The 16,631-nt window shown below is 35.5% G+C and overlaps 1 protein-coding gene across 1 annotated transcript in view; it reads left to right on the plus strand.

Moving 5' to 3' along the window:
* LOC113109322 (transmembrane protein 163) overlaps positions 1-11,017 on the plus strand; it is a 29,490-nt gene extending 18,473 nt beyond the window's left edge. The window contains exons 3-8 of the mRNA XM_026272940.1: positions 4,129-4,172; positions 4,572-4,663; positions 6,180-6,276; positions 8,856-8,967; positions 10,457-10,598; positions 10,693-11,017. Of these exons, the coding sequence (XP_026128725.1) occupies positions 4,129-4,172; positions 4,572-4,663; positions 6,180-6,276; positions 8,856-8,967; positions 10,457-10,598; positions 10,693-10,753 (548 nt within the window). The 3' untranslated portion in view covers positions 10,754-11,017. The remainder of the gene's footprint in view (positions 1-4,128; positions 4,173-4,571; positions 4,664-6,179; positions 6,277-8,855; positions 8,968-10,456; positions 10,599-10,692) is intronic.
* The last annotated feature ends 5,614 nt before the right edge of the window (positions 11,018-16,631 follow it).

The raw sequence follows: 16,631 nt of genomic DNA on the forward strand, positions 1-16,631 counted from the left end.
ATATCTGCTTAGGCCAACTGACTCTTTTAAAAGTGATGATTTCTGCTGTGCTTCTAAAATTGATTTCAAATAGATTACAGTAGAATTAGCGAGACACTGGCTATTGATTTACCCAGTCAGTTATAAATATACTGGATTTCCACTGCAGAAAATGGATGGAAGATTCTCCCTTTCATAACAACAAATTAGCTGCACTGCACCACAAATAAAGCATTGAAAAGAGAATCCTGGGACTACCTGTGACATCTCTAGTCACAACCTTAAATAAGCAATGACGCTTTGACGAATATTTGTGACAGTTCAAAGCTTTTAATGTATTCTTCCTTTAGAAATCTGATCAACAGGAAGCAGCAAATTCTACTTTCTGTTTTGCTGACGTCTCTGTCCTCCTTTGAAATTCATAGCACACACAGTCTAACAAGAGGACGACATCCTCAGTCAGCTCGTCTCCTCTGAGACGGGGATTAGTGGGATGAAAAGCAGGAGCGGTGGCCATTATCAGCCCGAAGCTCTCAGAGAGGGGTTCTCCCACCATTCATTACAAAGACATTGTATTGACAATCTAATTAAACAAACAGTTCTCCCTAAAAATACAAATATTATCATCATTTACACAGCCTCTTGTAACTTGAAACCCATGTTTGTTTGTTTTTTGTGGAACACATATGAACAAATTTTGAATAACTACCTTTTTCATTTTTCCATGCAATTACAATTACTAGCTATGTTTAATGAGATTTAGTGCCACAAAAAAATTTAAGTGCCACAAAAGTATAACATGATCATACAAGTTGTCCATACAATTCACCCTGGCGCCATTTTGGAGAGTATCATATATGTTGACCGTATGCAACGCATATATGTATGTAATGTATTTGAATGTCATTGCTCTTTTGTTGATTTTGATTGCTTCCATTGTTCTCATTTGAATTCATCAAAAATATCTTAACTTGTGTTCTGAAGATGAACAATTGTCTCACAGTTTTGAAACAACAGGTTGAGCAATTAACACAAGAATTTTCATTTTTGGGTGAGCTATCCATTTAACTACTGCTCTAAGATCGCGGATTCAGTGAGTTTATCTGAAGAAACCATTCAGAGAATTTTTGTGAATTGGATTAGCTGAAAAAAAAAAAAAAGACTCATTAAAAAAATGTGTGGGAGAAACTTCAATGTGCAAATGTGGTGGTTTTAGTTACTGCCAAGTTCAAGAAAATTTCATGCACATTTCACAGGCATGCAGAGATGTATAAAGCACCAAACACACAGAAGTCACATTCAAAACAGGCAAATCATTCACCCTCAGGCGAAATTCCTATTTCCAAATGTTTTTGAAATGATTTTTTGAGAAATTCAAACAATAAATAACGTTTTGTGGCTCTTTAATGTGTCATGCCTCAGTTCAAGTGGAACGTGAACTTATCATCGCTTCCACTTTTCTATAGCATGAAATAAACATGAATGAACATCACAAGGTATCTTGTTTCAAGTGCGGATAGATGTCAATATACAAAATTTTTCAAGTTTTAAGTACACCAACGTTAATCTACACTCATGTCTAGTTTGATTGTCGGACAAAATGGCAGATTTGGCATTTTGATGGGTCAGACTGCATTAACAGTCAAACTCCCTGCAATGGGTGAATTGCAAGGATCCCCAATGAAATGATTGGTTTCCACCCATGAAAATTCGGAAAACAATGCTAAATGTGAACTCACCTTTCTAAATAAATTGGTAAAATCATTGCATCACTGAAGATTCTGTTAGAAACTCTGATTCTTAGAGAAACCTGAGATTCCCTTAGAACTGCACTTGTGTTTTGACTGGACCAACCTGTAATATATATACACTATATACTACTATTTACTATTTGAGCATTTGAAACAACATTCTTATGAGACATTTCATGTCTGATTTTGTTGCTGATTTAAGTGACAGTCTCTCCTGGTCCACAAATACAACAGCAACCTCTGCGCTTCCTGCTTCTAAAGAAAAAATGTCTGTTTCAAAAACTGCTGGTGGCATTCTGCCGCTCTGCCATAGAGAGTGTTTTAATTGTCTTATGATGTGGTATAGGGGCTGTTCAGGAGCTAACAAAAAAGCTCTACAGAGGGTTATAAAGCCTGTGCAGAATATCACCGGCTGACCCTCTCCCCTTCTACAGGACATTGCAAACACTCAGTACCCATAGAACTGCACTTTATTGTCTTACCTGCATCATTCAGATTTTTTTACATTGACTTTGATTATGTTATTGTGGTCTATGTGTATGTGGTTATCATATTGTAGCACCTAAGAGTGAGATTTCATTGCATTCCAATGCAATGACAATAAAAGCTTGAAATTGAAGTTGAAAATTGATATTTGTGATGTTATTTAAATGTGAGGAAGGCATTTTTGGAGATTTTACTATTTCCCTGTTCAATAAGATAAGAGTTGGTCTTACCTGAAATAGCTGTCCAGAGACATTGTAAACACAGCTTCTGCGTGAACTGAGATTCATTGAAAGGTGCCTTGAACCATACACTCGAGGCTAGGACAGACTGAAAGTGAAATAGTGACTAAGTGCAAATTTAGAGAAGACACCCATCTTCCTCTGTCTTCTCTTTTTCTTCCTTTGCAGCTTTTCCCCTGTTAATAGGTGTCTTGTGTCTTGTTAGCAAACCCCCAACAAGGAGTTTTCGTTTTGTGCTCCGACTTGGAAATTTTAAGTATAAATTTTCCCAGTTTAGATCTGCTGTTTGTCAAAAGATCTGGACCAACCTACACTTTCTACCTCCAGTTTCCACCTGAGCCTAAAGAAAATGGTTTAACAAATCAAAGTATGCTGACACCTGAACACCAAAACGATGTGCTTATTGAACATTTCAAAACCATGCATTTACATAAACAGAAAAAAAAAAGTGTCTTGTTAATACTAATATGGATATAATGCAGGACTGAGGACATTCACACTGATTTTGACCTACTTCCTCAGGCATTTTTCCTACACTCACTGAGTTCTTTGATCATCACATTCCTTCTTATGTGCTAAATTTTTTGGAGGAATATTTCATATGCATATATATAGGCCAGGAAGATAGATCTGTAATTTTTTATCTGCTCATATTGCCAAGTTCACAAAATCTATAGTTCATAGTTATTAAAGACTGTAAGCTGTTTCTCCGTTTTACTATTATGACCCCTCAGCCACAATTTTGGTTTTTATTGATCGAGAGAGTTGAGAAAAAAATGAAGAGAGAGAATGTGATGGAAACACGATCTGGTTCAAACTTGAACTAAACCACTGATTTAGACTTGTACTGACTCGTTGGATATGATATATTACAATGCATCAACATTTGTCATAGGCTCTGAAGAGTCCTCAGTTGTTTTATCATTTGATTTAATAAACAAAAAAATCTTTTTTTCATACATAATAACAGCTCCTGAGCAGAAGTGTTGTTCTGTTTCAAGGGCAGTGTGGGATATCATGCGATGTGCAGCCCCTCTGTTGCTATGACACGTGGTGCTCGAGTCTGTCTTTAAAGTTGGAGATCAATAGAACCGTGAGGGTTCTCCACTCAACAGGGGGGAAGCAAATAGAGCCTCTCCAATGCAAGCTCACGCTCGGTAAAATGGAGAGCCTCATTTCTCTACAGCTTTGTCAAAAAGTCAAAACACAGTGGGCAGCCTTTTTTAATTCACATTTTAATAGATGCAAATAGAGGGGGGAGTTGACTGTGCATTCTGTTACTGATAAATGAAACATAATGTGGAGCTGAATAGAATAGAATAGAACAATACATATTATATAATACAGATGATATTTACATGAAAATATGCTGCTCAGAAAAAAAAAATACAAAGTATTGTCACTGTAACATTTCCAAGAACAATTATAATAGTGTTATTTTTATGTTATTTTAATGATTTATTACTAAACATTAGTTCAGAATAATAATAAAATAATAATAATAATAATAAAAACAGCTTAACAGCCATCAGACGCTCCTTTACATTAGTCAGTGCTGCAAAGTGCTATACTGTGTATCATTTATCCTTTGTCACGCAATATGTAAATACATTAATTTTTAAATGTCTTTTTTTTTGTCTTTTTTTTTCTGTTGTTTTGTTTTACCCCAATAGCTGCATCCTTCATGAGACACAGCGCATCAGCTTTTGGATTTGCCGTAAGTATAATCTTCCGTGTTAAAGAACTACATTTTATTTTTATGCAAAATTTTCTGGAAATATGTGCAGTTGTTTTTGCCTAATGTTCAGTTGTCAAGCTATGTGCTGATATCATTTAAATGGTGTCTATGTTAAGCATATCCCAACACCTGATGTAGGATATGAGAGATGATTGCTAATGACAATAAAAAAATACACCAAGCTGCTTAACAGGATATTTTTATGATCCAGGTTTTGTTTTTGATTTATTACATTTACATTCATTACATGCTAGTGCTCAAGGCAGCCGTGGGAGGGTTTCATTAGACTAAATGTATCACTGGATCTAAGTTTGTGACAGTGAGATGATTGAATGAGCATTATTTGTGTAGCACTGATGAATCACTGTTGTTTTTCAGTTTGATGCATCGTTAGATGTTCTTTCCTCCATTATAGTGCTGTGGCGCTATAGCAACGCTGCAGCAGTGCACTCTGCCCATAGAGAATACATGTAAGTAAACAAAAGCCAAGCTGTCTGTGGTATGTAGGGCACTGCATAGTATAAAAAACCTGCAGCAAAACACTAAAAAGCATGAATAATGCTTCCTCTGTGACCAACACTAAAAAAACAAAACTTCCAAACATTTTAAAATATGCGTCAACAATTCACTGTCAGTTCTATTCTTAGTAAAGCTAGTGCATTTGGAATTGTGGTGGAGCATTGTAGAAAACGTAATCGACTAGATCATACCAGCATTCAGTGCAACACGTTTAGGGTCTGAACATGTTCGATTTATCAGGTTTGTTGAGTGATCTGCCATGTTTCAGGTTTTCCCCTTGACTGTCTCTATTGGAGACGTATTACGCTGATGAAGGCCTATGCTGCTGGTTTCATCCTCAGTCTGTGGGGGCTTGTGAATTTCATTTCTCTGGTAGATGTGTCAAAAAGGGAGATTTATAGTGCAATACTAGAGAAGAATTGCAGGTCTCTGTAGGTGTACCGGCGGCCGTACAGAGAATCTGAACGTGCATTGTGGGCACTTTTCATATTTTTCAAAGTGGATCAGGTTTCTGCAGGTTTACTATAAAAAGCGAAGCATTTGTAAATCAGTTGAGGCCAGTGTTTCCAGGTAACCCTTTGTGAAACTGTCAGTGTTTTTGCTTCAACCTTGAATCAACATCAGCTACCAAAGAATATACGAAGTATAGAAGAGGTATAATAACATATACACTACCATTAAAATGTTTAATTTTAATGAAGTCTCTTACGCTCACCAATGCTGCATAAAACAGTGGTAACACTTTAGTTTAGGGACCAATTCTCACTAATTACTATAGTTGCATATTAGCCTGCCTTATTAAAATATTGGCTGTTTATTAGTACTATTAAAGCACATATTCTGCAGGATTATATTCTATATCCCTAATGCCAAACTTAACAACTACATTATTATCTATAAATAAGCAGTAATTAGGAGTTTATTGAGACAAAAGTTGTAATTCATAGCTAGTTAATAGTCAGAACTGGACCTTAAAATACAGTGTGACCTAAACGGTAATCTTGTAAAACAGTATTACAATTTAAAATATTATTTGAACATGTTTAAAATGTAGTTTATGTCTGTGCTAATAAATCTGAATTTTCGGCGTCATTGCTCCAGTCTTCAGTGTCACGTGATCCTGATTTGGTGTTCAATGAACATTTCAGTTATTATTATTAATGTTGAAACAGTTTATACAATGATGTGTTTTTTTAGGATTCTTTGATGAATAGAAAGTTCAAAAGAACAGCACTTATTTGATATGTGAATCTTTTGTAAATTTATAAATGTATTAACTGTCACTTTTAATTAATTGAATGCATCTTTGCTAAATATTTATATCTTTAAAACAAATCTTACTGACCCCAAACATGTGAACGATAAAGTAACTCAAATCATATAAACTCAAACCATGTAAACTAATTCAAGATTTGATTAAATGTATTATTTTATCAGCATATTTGTTCTGGTTTTCTCCATCAACAGAGCATGTGTGATCCTGGGAGTGATTTTCATCTTGTCTTCTATGTGTATTTTGGGGAAGGCCATCCATGATCTGGCCACCAAACTTCTTCCTGAAGTGGTGAGTTCAATGGCAGTGTCTCATATTTATCATTTTAAGATGAATGTTCCTACATTTAATATATTAGATGGAATACAATCATCTTCACACCTTAAAACAATCAAATGATAAATTGTTAGCATAAGGACCTCGTTCTACCTATTTTGATCCTTAAAAATAACTTTAGGTTAGCTGACAAACTTGTTCTTCACTGCAGTATTTCATCTCACAGACAGTTGTGGATTTTAACAGCAGTCACAGCTAACAGCAATGTGTTCACTATTTATCCATTAATTAGTCAAAGACTGGCACCACTCCAAAGAGCTGCAGGATAATCATTTCAGAGGTGGTGATTAATGGGATTGCGATTTTAATCTCTCTCTGTTTTAGTCTCTTTCACACCGCTGATAAATCTCTGAGCACTGAAACATCCCTACTCTAACATTACTGAACTTTATTTTTATGATCATCTACTGTACCAACAAAATGTTAACTGATATCCAGGCCTGGAGACTTGCAGTTATCGGTGCATCACAAAATACTCTCTCTGTTTATGCTGCGTGAGGAAACATGTAAGGAGGGGAGAAGGAATAACAGAGAGAAAAAATGGCTATACTCAAAATAAATAAATAAAAAGATTAATGACAACCAACAATATATTTTTCCATTTGTTTGCCATTGACAGCCTAAAGGCACCTCTCTAATCAAAGAAAATCTAAATGTAAATCAGTGTTTTCACTCAGTGTTTATTTTTTCTAGCTGGGAGATAGCAAATCACACCCTTTTCATCTTCCCAGACTATAAAATGCTAATGAGCAGGAGGAAACGGCAGTAATCACACATAGATGCTGCTGACAGGAATAATAGGTGTCAGAGGTCTGTTATGATTCACTCCAGCAGCACAGCAGGAGGGTCAAGATTGAGTTTTTATCACTGTCTTCCGCGGTTTATTTGATGCATTTCTAATGTGATTTTTTAGCTGAAAAATGTTGCCAGAATCTGGTGTGGAATGCGTTACTTGCACCCAAGATATTTATTAACTAGTCAACTAATACTAAAACTATAAAACAATTGGTTAATTTAAATGAAGCTAAAATACAATATTCAATCAATTAGTCAATTAAAGCTAAAACTGAAATTAAAATGAAAACATAAAAATAAATGCAAATTTGAAACATTCACAAATGCTACAAAATCATTGGCATATAAATAATACTGAAATAACACTGGTTGCACCGAATAAACTTGAGTTTAGTAAATGGCATGTTTTACGTTTTTGCTTAAACTAATACATCTATATAGATGCACTTATAATGATAGCTGATTTATATTGAGATTTTCCGTTTTATACTGATATCTAAGTGTGTGTGTGTGTGTGTGTGTGTGTGTGTGTGTGTGTGTGTGTGTATCGTGTCATCACTCAACAAGTCACTAGTGAATGTCACCTCTGATGTAAATATTTACTGTCATCACAGACAGTTTAATTTATTCATATGCTTTCAAGCCTTGTTTAGTCCCACAAGTGTTAAAGAAACATCACAGCAGCAGCTTTAATGATGGATTGGTGCTGGCCGGAAGCCATCGGTTCTGTCGGCCCTCTCCTATTGCATTAGGATGGATGATTCGGAAATGGGCTTTCACCTTCTTTAATGTGCTTTTTTTCATTCTATCAGCCTGCAGTTCCACATTCATTAGACCTGGAGTCTCCATGTCAGGCCCCTTCACTGGTAAATGGCCATCGCTCTGAATCCCTAAGGTGGCCTTATTGAAAAATGTGTGGTCCAATTCATCCAAATTCATCCAAATTAATCCATAACCAGCCAGTCTACAGCTTAAAAGACGAAAGTCTGAATTTAAACACATTCTTTGTCTCTCAGCTGTTCCTAGGAGATGAAGGTCTCTGAACAAACTGTCTTGTATGTAAGATAAATACTTCTAGATGTCGTGTGGGTGGAAAGCAGACATTCTTAGTTTGGAGAGAAAAGTGAAAAGCAAAAGAGACACAAACAGCTGTAGTTCATCTGTGATGCACCTGAAAATGTCCTCAAGACTATGCAGTTTTATTATTTATAATAGCTATTTTTGTACCTTTCGTTTTCCTTTTTCATCTGTCTTTGGTTTTGCATCGTGTCATGTCTTTTTATTGTGATGCTTTTGTGATCAGTTTCACTGACCTTGTGTGTTTAGTTTTTGTCCATATTTCTGGTACAAACGTTAATTTTTCATATATATTAGAATAGTTCTGTTAACTGTTTGTTGTGTAAATCAGTTTGTGTGAGTCTTATATCTAGTCTAGTCCTGTTATCATGCTTTTTCGATTCCTTTTTAAATATTAAGCATACTTTTCGCTTGTACTTAAAATGAACTGCACTTCATCTCTCTATCGCCTCAAGAGCCGACAAGACATAAATGAAAGACAGACTGATATTGTTATATTTTTACACATTTATCCCTCTTCCACAGGAGTTCAGGCTTTAATATCTCCATATTGGTATTGCATGTGCCCCCCTCCCAATGTAAGATTCAACCATATGGACCCTGCATCATTTCTACTGTGAACAATTCTTTTTTCTGTCTGTTACTGTCTGTCTCTCTGCCAGGGTGACTTCCTGTTCAGCGTTTCTATCGTCAGTGGCCTCATGTGTGTCATTCTTGCTGTTGCCAAGTTCATGCTGGGAAGGATTTTGACCAGCAGAGCTCTAATCACTGATGGTATGATGACACACACACACACACACACACACACACAGCATGTACCTTTTCACTGTTTCTCATTAAGTTCATATTATTATCTCAAAATGTCATGGTGCCACCTGCCTCTGTGACTATTACTTTTTTTTTTTGAATCACAAGCACCAATTTTTTACTTTTTCTGTCATTTTTTCAAAACTCTTCACATAGTGAGCACAACAGCAATCTATGTGGGTTTAACTGTGGATCATTTTTTATTGCTTTGGCCCCAAATGCATTCTATGGCTACATCTTTAAAATGACATTAAATCTTTTTCTCATTTAGACACAACCAAATGCCTGTGTATCTACAGGCCAGCCTTCCAATTAAAATGCTATGTTCAAAACTGTTAAACTTAAGTTCAAAACGCAAAATAATACAGGTAGCAATTTGCTACATTTCTACAGTAATCTCATTTTCTAATATAGTAGTTTTAACATGTATACATTTAACATCTTTTGTTGTTTGATTAACATTAATGAGACAGACAGGTAGTTAATTAAGCTGCCGTCTCTTTAAGACTGTAATATTGTAAGAATGCAAAATACTGACACATGCCCGGTTTCCACCCACCTGTTTATGTTCGCTTAGATATGTTCTGTGCAATTGTTTTGATTGAGGGAAATAAGATACAATTCTAATTTTAACAATATTTCTTCTTCAGACTTTGTTCTTTAAATAAACTAAGAATCAGCTGCATACAAAGTGACGAAATCTGGTTTCCAACCACTGAAATTGGGTAATATCTATAAAAAAAATTATGATATCTTTAGTACTTCTTGATTTATAGGCATGCAAACGTTGTCATTGACAGAAAGGGAACAAGATACATCTCATGTTTCAACATTATTTGTTCTACAGACATTCCTCTTTTTAAAAAAAGAAGTATATTTGCCAACTGACCAACATTTAGTTTTTGACCACTGATTATATGTGCATTTTAACGATTTACTCCTGGAGCCAAATTCACATTTCTCTGGAACTGAACCATATAAGGCCTTAAAAATAAATATGCTAAAAGGAAAGTTTGTTAAAACCCAATATCTAAAAGGACATTTAGATATCTTTAATAGTTCTTGATTTACTGGCACGCAAACTTTGGAGGAAAAAAACGTGCTATTTCCCCATTTTTGAATGGTCACCATTGGCACAGAAGTCAACAGTTTTTTTTTCTTACAGACCTACCAATCTCTGTGTAAAAGTAACTTATGATGCTGCCATATTTCTGAGTCTTTACTCCCCTGTAATTTGACTCTGAATCTCAGGTGAAAACTGCCATTTTGACCTCCCGTCTACAAAATAGTGGAATAGTCAGTAAATATTCATCCATGACATTTAATATTTTGGCTTTCATCACTATACATGTCTATCTTACTGCTGTTCATAAACCTTAAATGAGGGTGTCATGAAGATGAAATTCATAGCAACACATAAAATGTAATTGCTCTCTGTTCATTTATTTTTCTGAAGGCTTTAATTCTATGGTTGGAGGCATCATGGGATTTTCCATCCTCATCAGCGCTGAGGTGTTTAAACATCATCCCACCATCTGGTACCTGGACGGAACCACTGGGGTCCTGATTGGACTCATCATTCTAGCTTATGGGGTCAAGTAAGTGTATTCACTGAGAACATACTGATAGTTTCTGCCATTCACACTATCATGTCTCTAATGTGAATCTTTCCATTCTTCATTTCTCCTGCAGGCTGTTGATCGACATGGTGCCGCGAGTAAGACAGACTCGAAACTATGAGCGCTTTGAGTAACGCTGGTTCAGAAGAACAAAAAAGGCATCATATGGATCCAGTTATCCCTCTCGGCTCCTGCTGCTCTCTCAACTCACACGATACCCAAATACATCCAGGAATGAAGTCTGCTGGCAGCCAATTCAGCATCATGTATTGTAGAATCCCCAGTCTGACCAGCTCCTGATGTCCTCTTTCACTCAGCACAACATTTAAGAGAAGGAAGGAGGAAGAAGAAAGAGCTGATCAGTGGATCCGTGTCACTCCTAGCACTCAAGATATCATCCTGAAGAGAGTCACTGGTTTTAAACAGAGATCAGCATTTATTGGTCACATCCATGAAATTTTATTATGCCACATTTTATGTTTTTGTTTCTTAAATTATGGAGGAAGACATTGACTTATACTATATTATACTCTATGTTTAATGAAAAATCACGTGAATGTGTATGTGAAACCACACGACTATAATTCATTTTAGGTCAGTTTTAGAGATCATCTTTCTGTTACATCACATCGTCCCACCTGTTGTCCACCAGAATGATTTAATTTATATGGTATGTTTATTTATTAGTGTATAATATTGTATATATCTCAGAGCTAGAGACCAGCATCGTTTCCAGTGTAGAGGTGATACTTATTTAAATGAAGAAAGCACACAGAAATGTCCTGAATTAGTCATAACTATATTATAGGTTAAAGACCACAGTTCAGGGTCAGTAGGATAATTATATGAAATATCGATATTGGAAAAATAGCTTCAGGTATTTACAGGAAAGGCCCATAATGCACCAGTGATCTGTCAATAGTCAAAATGACTAACCAGAACAGAAAGCAGCTTGAACTTCCTGACCGTTTAGCTATTTCTAGCACCACAACCAGGAAAAAATACAAAAACTGAAATAATCCTAGATCCATGTACTCTTGTGTTTTACTACTTTTAATTTTTCAATTTTACTGCACACTCTGCAATTCAATGCTAAATATCTTTATTCATGTTTTTAGCTGAACTATTTTTTTTTAATAGCAGTTGATTAATCTGACCTTTGCTGATTTCTGTGGCATGCATTGCTGTGTCTGTTTGCCACTTGCTATTGAATTTATCAGATATTGTTTTTGTGCCAAGACAGAATGAGATTAGAATGGCCTGAAGTATCGTCTGATGTAGAAATGATTGATTTGGGCTCCAGCAGACAGAATGAATCATTGGTGTATTATGGAGGGTTTGTGGGGCAGGGCAGCTTATTCCTCAATGGAGCGCAAATCATTGGAAAAACAAAGCACATTTTAGTTTCTTACCGCACTAACAAAACTAATCTATAGTATAATGGGGGTTTCACCTTTCATTTCTGTTTTCACAAAGATTGAATCATAAATCCAAATGTTTGTCATTTCTGACCTGCGAATCTTTACCTACATGACCTACATTTTATAAAATGTTATATTTTTCTGGAAAAACAATATTTTCACAAGGATGCGGTAAATTAATTTAATAAGTAATCAGTAAAACATTTATGTTACAAAAGATTTTTATTTCAAATAAATGCTATTTCTTTGAACTTTCTATTCATCAGGGGATCCTGAAAAATCTGCATATTAGAATGATTTCTGAGGGATCATGTGACACTGAAGACTGGAGTAATGACTGCTGAAAATTCAGCTTTGCCACCACAATAAATTAAATTTTTAAACAGAAAACAGTCCTTTAAATCGGTAATAATTCACACTATTAGTATTTCTATGTTATCTTTGATCAAATAAATTCAGCCTTCTTGAGCACAAAATACTTTTTTCAAAAACATTTTTTTAATCTTACCGATCCCAACCTTGTGAACCGTAGTGCATTTTAAAATGCATTTATTTTATTCATATATAAAACACATCAGTGACTATAAAAATGCACATCATTTTTTAAAATTATGTATTTATTTGCACATTTGAGTTGCTTCCTAAGCATTCAAATCTTATAATTTTTTCACTGACCATCACAAATATAATTAACTCTAATTCCTGTTACAGAATAACTGCGTGTTTGATGTGTTATGCAAATGAGCTTCAGTGGAAGATCTTTTTACTGTCTCACAAGCACAGTGTCACACAAAGGGTACCTATTTTTTCATCATCAAAATTGAACATCAGCTATCATATTTCCCCCACTTTTAAACATAACTTCTTTTTGCTTCTGTGTCTCATAATTGGGACATAAATGGAACTGAATGTAAAAGACTGCGATCGGTTCACAGATCATCTACTGCACACTGATTTATGTATCTCACCGATATTACCAGACAATCACGAGTCGACCAATAACTGCAGCACAGACTCCCGAAGCCTTTTGTCTACTGATCAATGTGATCTGAAGAGGGAAACTTTAAAGCAGGACATTTTATATTTATGTTCTTTTACATCACAGCAAAGTTGTTTTTATTTATTATTGATTTGTACTCAAGTGATTGTGTGTTTGTGCTGTAACACAATAGCGTCATTCCATATACGTATATAGTGGAAGTCCTTGCGTTATAATTTGAATATTTCTTCAAATTCAGTGTTTCATATATAAACTGTACTGACTAGACTGTATATTTGTGTGTAGACTGCCCATGGTAATGTGCCGAATTGATGCTGTAGTATGTTTACAAAATTTGGTATTGAGTACTTATAATATTCATATGTCAGGTCACATCTGCCAGATATAGGCAGTTGCTTTATTCGTTCATTTTCATCAGGCATATTGTGCTAGTTTTGTAGATTTACGCTTGTGTTAGGCTGTAATGTACCATCAGCTGACACATAGGAGAACAGCGCTGTCTGTTCATAGACTTCAGTGGCTGCAGTTGCTTATCCATTACTGTAAAGATCATCAGGGTCACACAAATGTTACATTAGCATAGTTTAGGTGGTGATGACTGTATAAATCAGCCTATATTCCAAAGACAAACTGACAGCTGGACCCTGTATTAGATGGCTCAGGCCTGTAGTCTGTACTTATGCTGTAGTTTAGTCATAAGCAATAGCCTAGGCCTACTCACTGCTACGCTTTGCATGAAAACAACCACGTTCCCGCAAAATGTTGCACAAACACACACTGATACACACATGCACAGCACAGGCAAATACATACACAACACATTTCTAATGTCTTGCACATAGACAAGAGGTTCTGAATGTACATTTATTATCTATATTTCTGTAGAACATGTGAAATATGGCTTGACCTAAAGGTTGTACAAAAATAAAATCTCTTAAGAAAACACTGCTTGATTATGTCTTGTCCATAGTTTGGACTGTGTACAATAGTGTGCTATACTTATTTTGTAGGCCTATCATTTTATCAGTCAGTTTGTCATATTTATTGTGACATTACTTGGTATAACTACTGTAACAGTACCAGCTGAACAGTCTATGTTAATGAATATTTGAGTGAATATAATTTAATCTGTTAGACATGTATGATGAAGTATAAACATGTTTAGGTTACAACAAGTGGTTACAAAAACTAAATCTAAATTAGGAAAAAAAGTCAAACGTGTGACAACTTGCCCCTGTGACTTTTATTGTTGCATTATTTTTTAGAAGGAGGTGTTCTGCATTTTTAATTTATGGCCACTAGATGGCGAGCTGTTACAGTGACAGGTAGTTACACCGAAAATTCAACGGGACACAACAGATCAACCGACAAGCTTGTGTCCGTGTTTCTACCGATTTGTTGACAAACAACTACTGATTCCTACTACTACTACTACTTTTTTCTTTATTCTTCTTTCATCTAAACAAAAGCTATACAACTTTAATGTGTATAAACATCTTATTAATTACCAGTAGGTTATAGTACTATTTTATTCATTTTATTAAGTAATACAATTACACGTTGATGAGTTTGTAATTAAGTTTGTAATTAAGGGCTTTATGGGGCGATTTTATATGTTTGAGTTTTTTAGATGCATGTTGGAGAAGTGAATGTGTGTAATACTTTGTAATAGTATTTGTAATACTAATACTATACAACCAGTAGGAGGCAGGAAAACAAGTTGCACTTTATTTTACAGTACGTGTACTTCCATGTACTTATAGTGTACTTACAGTGTATTTATCTAAGAAAGTTCTGGTAACACAAGGTAACTACATGGGGTAGGGTTAGGTTTAGGGGTTGGTTCAGGGTTAGTACCTAGTTATTACATAGTTAGTGTAATTACTATAATAAGTACATAGTATATACAAGAGGAACAGGACTGTAAAATAAAGTGCTACCTCTGCAGGTAAACAATGGTAATGCCATGGTATTTTGGTACCTTTTTGATGGTGAAAGATAATCAGAGGAGGATGAAGCAGGGATGTTTAGCTAAACCATGACAATCTAAAGTTAAAGTAGTGTTACTATATTACATTTTTAACATTATATCTAACAATGAGTCAGATCCGTTGTCTATGTCACATGTAAATACAATTAATTTCCATTACAGATTCATTGTGATTTCAGATTAATCTAATACACAGCAATTGTGAAAACTACCATCTGCCTTTTCAGCTGACAGCAATTGGATTTCAGAGCACTTCTGCGCTCAGAGAAACTCTGACTGCGAGACCCTGGAGTCAGACTGTGCTGAATGAACAGATTTCACACTGGATGCAGGCGCAGAGTCAAACTCAAGCTTGGAGCCATGGTGACAGACAGACCACAACAGCCCAATTCTCTTGGGCAGTTTAAAGTGGGGTTCAGAGGGGAGTCGAGCTTTCAAATGTTGCCCCAAAGCCAGAGGGAATGGCTGGAATCTCCTGATCCATTCCTCCCCCGCAAGACCCGCCTCGAGTGTAAATCCCAGACTGACATGTTTGAAATGACAGATACAGCTGTTCAGTGTTGCTTTTAGACTCTAAGACTATATCTAAAATGGACTTTGAATTATCTTCTTACATGTCAAGGACACCTACTTTAGAAACGATGTTGCTGTTTAAAGCTAAGTATCAAGCATTAATTCTTAAATGTTTATATTCATATATATATATATATATGTACACACACACACACACACACACACACACAAACATACATATCACACACAAAAATGTGAACCGGTAAGAAAGAGGCCTATGGGTGACAAAGTCTCTTGTTCTGTAGTACATGCTTTTGGATCTGACTAATAAGAAGATGGTTCACATTTCTCATTCCAGCATGTTCCCAGGCTGGTCAGTCTGCTCCAGTAACAGAACATATTCGAAGCTCTCCTCCCCTCTGAGGTGGATGAACCTTAAAGCAGGGGTGAAGCTCTGTTCACTGAATGGAGCAGCATTCCAGAGGTGATGTGAACATACCACAACACAAGATCATATGAGCTACAGCTCACAGCTGCAGATCTTCGTCTCCTCTGACCTTGCTTTGGCCTCCATGGCCACAGAGAAAAAGAGTATCAGCTTCTACATGCAGGGTCTTTTATGATTACATTGATACGGTATATGCCAATGTGTGAAATATTCAATTTTATTATCACTTAATAAAATGAATAAAGCTGTACAATAAGCTATTTGTTATTATTAAGTTATACATTTAAAGTTGAACTGAAGACTTAGATTAACTGTTTTATTAGATGTTGGCTAATAATTCATGATCTGTTTTACATGGTCACCTCTTTGGATATTTATGAACACTCTAAATTAATCTTGACTGTATAAAGGTATTTCTGCAATGGCATTGAAAACAATGGCCTTGAAAACTGTCACATGACGTTGCATCCGCACCACTAGATGTCAATATAAAGACAACCGGCAAAACATAAACAAAACATTGCTGAATGCTGAATGCACATTTAATGTCATATCATGATGCGGTTACAATCAGTATAAAATTAAAGAATAATATTTAAGGTCTTCACAGCTTATTTTGTTTTGCAGATGACTGTCATTT

The sequence above is a fragment of the Carassius auratus genome, chromosome 9 (assembly GCF_003368295.1).
Source record: "Carassius auratus strain Wakin chromosome 9, ASM336829v1, whole genome shotgun sequence".
Classification (NCBI taxonomy): Eukaryota; Metazoa; Chordata; class Actinopteri; order Cypriniformes; family Cyprinidae; genus Carassius; species Carassius auratus.